The 7619-nt window shown below is 41.4% G+C and overlaps 1 protein-coding gene across 1 annotated transcript; it reads left to right on the top strand.

The window, feature by feature from the left end:
- LOC113702661 (protein KINESIN LIGHT CHAIN-RELATED 1) lies at positions 1–4060 on the top strand. The gene is made up of 3 exons (XM_027223772.2): positions 1–979; positions 1918–2826; positions 3582–4060. Exons 1-3 carry the CDS (start codon positions 306–308, stop codon positions 3814–3816), a joined length of 1818 nt encoding a protein of 605 aa, XP_027079573.2. The 5' UTR covers positions 1–305; the 3' UTR covers positions 3817–4060.
- The last annotated feature ends 3559 nt before the right edge of the window (positions 4061–7619 follow it).

Below are 7619 nucleotides of genomic sequence, written 5' to 3'. Positions count from 1 at the left end.
CCACTGCATACGTAATTATTATCCCTTCCTTCCTTTCTCCGATCCTTTCCTCGCTCACCAGTCACCACCGCTTTCTCTCTCTCTTCTCAGTTCTCAGTCGCAACCAACAAAAACAAAATGGTAGCGCGTTTCAATCCCCCATCCTTACTTTTAATGCCATTTAATTAACTCCTAATCCATTTTTATTCACTCTAATCCCCTTCCTTCTTCGTTACTCTCCCACTACATAAACACCCATTGTCAATAAACCGCAGCCGTTTAGTTTCTCTAATAATTGTTCACATTTTTGCTGGACAATTTTTACAATGCCGGGGCTAGTATCGGTGAAAACGCCACCGGAAGCTCCGCCGCTAAGAATCATGCTACCCCAGGATAGCAACGGACAGACCCGACCCGTCCCAGAGAGATCCGAACCAGGAAGTGTCAAGACCAACACTCCGGCCCAACGCCGACCTCCCTCCCCCTCCCCCTCTACTTCGCGAGCTAAGCCGTCTCCGGATCGGAGCTCCGGAAAGAAGAAATCGCCGCCCGAAAAGACCGTCATAGACGAGACTTCACTTGATAATCCGGATCTCGGCCCTTTTCTGTTGAAGCTCGCTCGTGACACGATTGCTTCTGGTGAAGGTCCGACCAAGGCCTTGGACTACGCCTTGCGAGCTGCCAAGTCGTTCGAGAAGTGCGCGGTTGGCGGCGAGCCCAGTTTGGATCTGGCCATGAGCTTGCATGTCGTGGCGGCGATCTATTGCAGCTTAGGGAAGTTTGAGGAGGCGATTCCGGTTCTGGAGAGAGCTATTAGAGTTCCGGAGGCCAGTAGAGGTGCAGATCATTCCCTGGCGGCGTTCTCTGGGTATATGCAGCTGGGAGACACGCATTCGATGCTCGGACAACTGGATCGCTCGATTGACTGTTATAAGGAAGGCTTGAAAATTCAAATGGAAGCACTAGGAGAAACGGATCCCAGAGTTGCTGAGACTTGCCGGTAATTTTTTCTTAAAAGAATTCATGTACCAATTCCTGCTAGTTATTATTGCGATGTGATTACTAATTATGTTGTATTTTATCTGTTGAGTATTATTGCATTCGATCACAGTAAATGTGAAATGCTGAAAGATTATGACAATGTTTTGGGAATTTTATTTTGCTCTGAATCGATGATTGTTGAGAAAATTTAGGAACCTGCCACGGACATTGATTTTTAACCTCTTAGAAAGGAAGTTTTGAAGTTTCTGGGTGTATTTTTTTATTTTTTGCAATTCAGAATATCTGGCATTCTTTGGAGCCAGAGTGGACTAACTTGACTTGATCGCTGAAGAGCAAATTTATTCTCGGCTGACAATTGGGATTTGGTAAGATTGGGTACTGTGTTTTCATCGGTATAAAATAAACCTTGTCCCATTGCTGAGCCTTCTAGTTTTAGTACATTTTTGGTGGTTGAGAATATAGCATTTTGGTAATGTTGGATATGAGAGTGTGCTTGTACAAGGACACGTTATTAAAAGAGGTTTGCTTACCTAACTTGAAGTTCCAAAATCATCGTGTCTCTTTTTTTGTCACTCGCAACCTGGAAACTTCGATTGAAAGTTAAAGAAAGAAAAAGAATGTGCACTACCAAAACTTTGAAGAACGGGGATCATGAAATATCTGGAAACAAGGAAAAAAAATTTTTCTTCTATGTTCAATCAATAAAACGTGATTAATTGCACCGCTATAAGTTATATACCCTAAATGATATTTCCTTATGGTCAATTATTTGTCATTAATGCACTCTATGTCTTTCCACTAACCCTTACGTGTATAACAATTAACTTTTGTGCATCATAAATAACTTTTGTGCATCATAAATAACTTTTGTTTATTTATTTTATTCATGGAGATGAGATATGTTTTGCTGGTGCTATATATTTTCGATTAGCACAGGTATTTAGCTGAGGCCTATGTTCAAGCAATGCAATTCGATGAAGCCGAGAATTTGTGCAAGAAAACCCTTGAAATTCACCGGGTGCACAGTCCACCTGCTTCTCTAGAAGAGGCTGCTGATCGTCGGTTGATGGCTCTCATATGTGAGGCTAAAGGAGATTATGAAGCAGCTCTTGAACATCTTGTACTTGCTAGCATGGCAATGATTGCCAATGGACAAGAAAATGAGGTTGCAGCTATTGATGTTAGCATTGGCAACGTCTACTTGTCCCTATCTCGGTTTGATGAGGCTGTCTTCTCCTACCAGAAGGCACTAACTGTCTTCAAGTCATCCAAGGGTGACAACCACCCCTTAGTTGCCTCTGTTTTTGTGAGGCTAGCTGATTTATACTACAAGACTGGGAAATTGCGGGAGTCCAGGTCCTATTGTGAGAATGCTCTTAGAATATATGGAAAACCTGTTCCAGGTACCACTGCAGAAGAGATTGCAAGTGGGATGACAGAAGTTTCTGCCATTTACGAATTATTCAATGAACCTGAGGAAGCACTAAAATTATTGCAGAAGGCAATGAAATTACTGGAGGACAAACCGGGGCAGCAAAGTACAATTGCTGGAATAGAAGCACGGATGGGTGTAATGTTATACATGATTGGACGATATGAAGAAGCTCGGAGCTCTTTTGAGAGTGCTGTAGTAAAACTAAGAGGCAGTGGTGAGAGGAAATCGGCCTTCTTTGGTGTTGTCTTAAACCAAATGGGTTTGGCTTGTGTACAGTTGTTTAGAATTGATGAGGCTGCTGAGTTGTTTGAAGAAGCAAGGGAGATACTTGAACAGGAGGTCGGCCCCTGTCATCAAGATACGCTTGGTGTCTATAGCAATCTTGCAGCAACTTATGATGCTATGGGAAGGTAATATTTTGTTTTCAAGTTTTTGAAAAATATTCTTTTTTATGATGTCTTGTATCAAATTTCTGTTAAAAATGAATCATATTATGCTTGGCGCCATGACCTAGGTTCATATTACTGCCTTTATAGCCAATTGCTCTTGGTACAGGATTATCGAAACAAGGTTGTTTGTTGTTGGGATAGGTGATTAGCTATTGACAATGGGATGACGCTCGGGTTCTGAATTGGGTGGATATACATGCTTCTCTATCCAGGATTTGATGTAGGCAGTAAGCTAGGGGATTTGTCCGATGAAATGAATCACTTTTGCATATGAATTGCTAATTTATAATATACCCAAATTGCAGCATGAGAAAAATTTCTGCTTCTGGAGCTTTATGTGCACTCAGTTCTTCAATCAGACTTGTATAGTGGGAGGCTGATTATACATCTGATGTAAAAGTGCACCCATTCTCTCTAAGATAACTACTTTTGGTCGTGACCCAATTTAATACTTCAATTCTGAAATTCTGGATTTGGTCTTGTTTCTTTTTGCTTCTGCTTAAAACATCAACTAATCCCTGCCAAGATTTAGGATCATTAAATGCGTAACTGGTGCGCATTAAGTCATCTGCCAGCTATCCATGTGGATAATTGTAGAATTAGTAACTAGTACGAGAAGCTGCTGAACTCCTCCTTGCATCTGTTTGGCCTGAACTTACCTCCATTCTGGGTTTTCATCTTAGGGCTTCTCTCATAATTTTTTCTTAAACTTGCAGAGTTGAAGATGCAATTGAGATCCTTGAGTATGTTCTGAAATTGAGAGAAGAGAAACTTGGCACAGCAAATCCTGATTTTGATGATGAAAAGAAGCGGCTAGCTGAGCTCTTGAAAGAAGCAGGCAGGTCCCGAAACAAAAAGGCCAAATCGCTTGAAAATCTGATTGACCCCAACGCTAAAAGGACGAGGAAAGAGACGTCGAAGAAATGGTCCCCCTTTGGGTTTAGAAGTTGATAATGCATTTTTTTGCCTCTTCTATTCCGTCTGATATCTCACACATGCCTATCTTGTAACATAGGAACCGTGTATAGAGTTCTTTTATGATTTGGTGAGGCTTCCCTTTTTTTTTATTTTTTATTTTTTATTTTTAATTAACTCCCACCCCCTTGCCCCCCGGCCTCTGAATTGCTACTGGTTTTAATTCTGTTCAGTTTCTTATCTCCTTGGTATGCTGAGCGTGGATGGAAATTTATTTTTAGTTTGGTCTTTTCCATTCTATTTCGCGTCTGTTTATTTTAAATCTGCTAATAACCCCTTTGACTCCGTAAATTTATAGATGTGGCTGGTTCTCTATATATAATTGCACGCCTTATAATGCTATGGACTTTCGATCAAATCTCTGTAACAAACTTGTACGTGGCTGGGTCCAGTAGGTACGTACGTGTAAAGAATGTGGCTTTAGGCTTGAAGAAGAGCAGTCTTTCAGTCGTGATGTGAGTTGCAATTCAATGAAGCTTCGATCTGCATTTCAGTGGCAAAAAGACTCAAAACTTCTCCTTTCATGTATACTCTCAGATTCGTCCACGATGTGGGTGGGTTCATACTGGTTCTTGGTCATTTTAGTTTGGCAAGAGGGACGCCCCACGAATCAAACATCAAAACATTTTCAATTGGTTCAAAGGGTAAATGCCTTGGATCAGTAGCAATAGTAACGGGACGCATTTCCGTCCCGCGTCAGCATTTAGGAGGAGCCGAGGAGGTGGAGAGCAATGGGCACGAGAATTGTAAGCCGGACAGGGGTTTTAGTTGCTTGGGCCTCTTTTATCTGCTTATCGGCAGGAGACATCACACTAGGGCCGGAGAAGTTCTAAGCTCTGGATTTCGCAACTGCATGATATTTTCAGCCTTTTCAGGAACAAGTTCCCTGAAAGAGAGAGTCGTGTCAGGGTTTCTCTTTCTGTTTTCGTTTTTTTTTTTTTTTTCTTTTTGCCTTTTAATGCAGGACAAAGGTCAAATTCATGCATGATTATATACCATCACATGCACCAGTTTTTTCGTATCGGGAGGCAGGCAGCAAAAGTAAAAGAAGATACCGGCCAGAATCCAGATGCAACCCTCTTTCTCCTTTGCACTTTCCAGGCCTTGCCATCCCCCTGCTCACTTGCCAAAGCCAAACCAGGAAATAACAGCAGCAGATGTGGCTTAGCATCTGAAGGATGAACGTCAATACAGAGATGATCCATACTTGGTAGTATTACACGTTGCCACGAGTTTCCCAAAGCGCACGAGGCTGAGTCGTACGTGCTTTGGCGTGAACTGTGAAAGCTTGCATATGTGTCGATGGAGGGTGGGATGAAACTCAATTCCCAATTTCCCATGTCATATGGTACCATCCTTTTATCCGTGAATAGACGTTTCCTCTTTTCTACAGATACAATAATATCGATGGCGAATAAGAACAGCTGCCTTGAACAGGATGCGCGGTTAAAATTTTCTCTACGACCGCGACGAAGAAGTAACTTTGTCCGTGATTCAAAGCTGCAAATTCGTCCTCGCACTCATTAGAGTCCTTTGTACACGCACACTACTCCAGGGATCGTCCTGAGTTACTGAATCATGGGATTTCCTATCTGCACGCTAAACACGCAGATCAGTTCCTGTTCCTCAGATGGTGTGCAGGTTGTTGTGATGGCAACTGCCCAAAAGAAAATAAAATCAAGATTAGGATAAATGGATTCTTTTCTTATCTTGTTTCTGATTAAAATGACGGTTGTTTTTCTTTTTTAACGCCAAAAGAACCTTGTAAAGGGCATCAGAGTTTTAATGAGATGAGTAGACTACTCCTTAAAAACACTTGCTCACTTTCTTGTGTGGTTCTCACTTATCAAAAGGATGTTATACAGCATGTTAAAGAACAAGAAAAAGATCGAAGGGACTAGTTGCTGTGGATGGATGGATCGCGCTGTGCATCTTTGAAGCATATGGATCTATCGGGTTGCATGTCCTGATCAGATATGTGGCAATGAAAGGGAGGGTGACAGGAATTCAACTCAAAATGTATTATTATCCATGTATTCCTCCCCAAAAAAAATTAATGGCCAAGATTTGGCAGTAGAAATAATGGGAGTCCTTTTCAGAATTCAATATCTGGGGACAGTGATCAGTTCCTTAACAGGACAAGTATGTCCTCGCACAGGAAAAACAGTTGACAGAAATCTGATTTTATCTACCTTCACATCCATCACTAGGTGAGGTCATGTTTATTAGTAACGTTTAGCGCTAATTACCAACCATTTTTTAGGCTGCTGGCTAGGAGCAGTTGGGATCCTGTATGCTATTATTCGGTGTCAATCCCAGATGTTAGAAAAAATTTAAACAAACAACGCATGATAAATTAAATAAACCGGAGCTCTGTCCGCGATTTCTTGTAGGCCCTCAAAAGAAATTAATTAAATAAGTCAGACAGAGACGATGAACAAAAGGAAAGGAAACAAGCTGCAAGGTTTTCTTGATCGTCTGTGAAGACTTTGCGAAGCTAGAAAGCAAAACTCAAAGCCGGAAAAAAGAGTCTGGAGGAGGAGGAGGGGCCTTTATATAGACCATTATTAAATAACAAAATCCTTTAAATTAAGTGCTAAATCAGAAACCACAATTGAATAAAATCCCACATTTCTTAATTTAGGATACAGCCCAGCCCAGCCCAGCCCCGGGACTTTCATTTGGTTTGTCCTTGCTCCTTACCACCAGGGCAGGCCCTTGCCGGCTTCGGCTAACCGTGAAAGAGAAACTGAGCACTGCTTGCTTGCTGCCGCGAGGTATTATTGCATACCCATCACTGCCAGCGTGTATTGAATGAGTTGAATAGATAGATATTTATTTATACTATAATTTCAATTTGTACGGGTTGAAAAAGAATGCCGGAGTCTTTTAATTTATTTATTCATGCATAAATAGGAACACGCACATTTATATATAGCTATATATATATATATGTGTGTGTGTGTGTGTGTGTACTGTGTGTATATATATATATATATATATATATATATATATCTATATATATGGCTAATTAAGGAGAAGCAAGCAAGAAATGTATGTATGTCTTTCGATCGTCTTACTTTTGCATCACGTTCTAACAATGATCAACCAGTCATGCGATCATCTCATCTAGTCCCAGTGCGCAGGCAGCGGCAGCACCACTCTCCCCCTCCCTCCTCTTCCTCTATATTCCATTTCCACCCAAATTAACAAGAAGATAGGAAACTTTTTTCATGCAGGAAAGGAATCATCATCGTCAACTCACGACTTAATATTATGTAGATTTGGATGGAATTGTTAGCAAGAGCTAGCAATAATACAGGATCGTATCGTAGGCGGCGTATGCATGACCTAATTGGTGCAGAGAATATTGGTACGAGTTTTATTGATAGTGCAACGAGTAACAACCAAAGAAAAATAACAGCCAAATGAATCTTTACAGGCAAAAGCTGCCTTGCAGTTACCAGTAACAAATTTCTTGCTCGTTACACCTCTTCTGTTTTCTTTTTTCTTTTTTCTTTTTTTTTGGGGGGTTGTGGGGTGGGTGGGGGGGGGGGGGGGGATAAAGCTTAGTTGCATGCCCACCCCGGGTCTGGGTATGTGAGGACCTTGAAGGCAGTGCCACAATGTGTATCATCTCTCTCTCTCTCTCTCGCTCAGCATTTATCTCTCTAAAGTTTGCATGTGTGATTCGGAGTATCACTAACCGATACATGCCATACCCCCCTCTGTGTGTGTATTGCCTGCTGCTTTTGTGATAAACTTTCATTCATTCATTC

This window comes from Coffea arabica, chromosome 8c, assembly GCF_036785885.1.
Source record: "Coffea arabica cultivar ET-39 chromosome 8c, Coffea Arabica ET-39 HiFi, whole genome shotgun sequence".
In the NCBI taxonomy this organism is placed as follows: domain Eukaryota; kingdom Viridiplantae; phylum Streptophyta; class Magnoliopsida; order Gentianales; family Rubiaceae; genus Coffea; species Coffea arabica.
The sequence above is the reverse complement of the archived record's forward strand: the minus strand, read 5'-3'. Positions and strand labels throughout refer to the sequence as shown.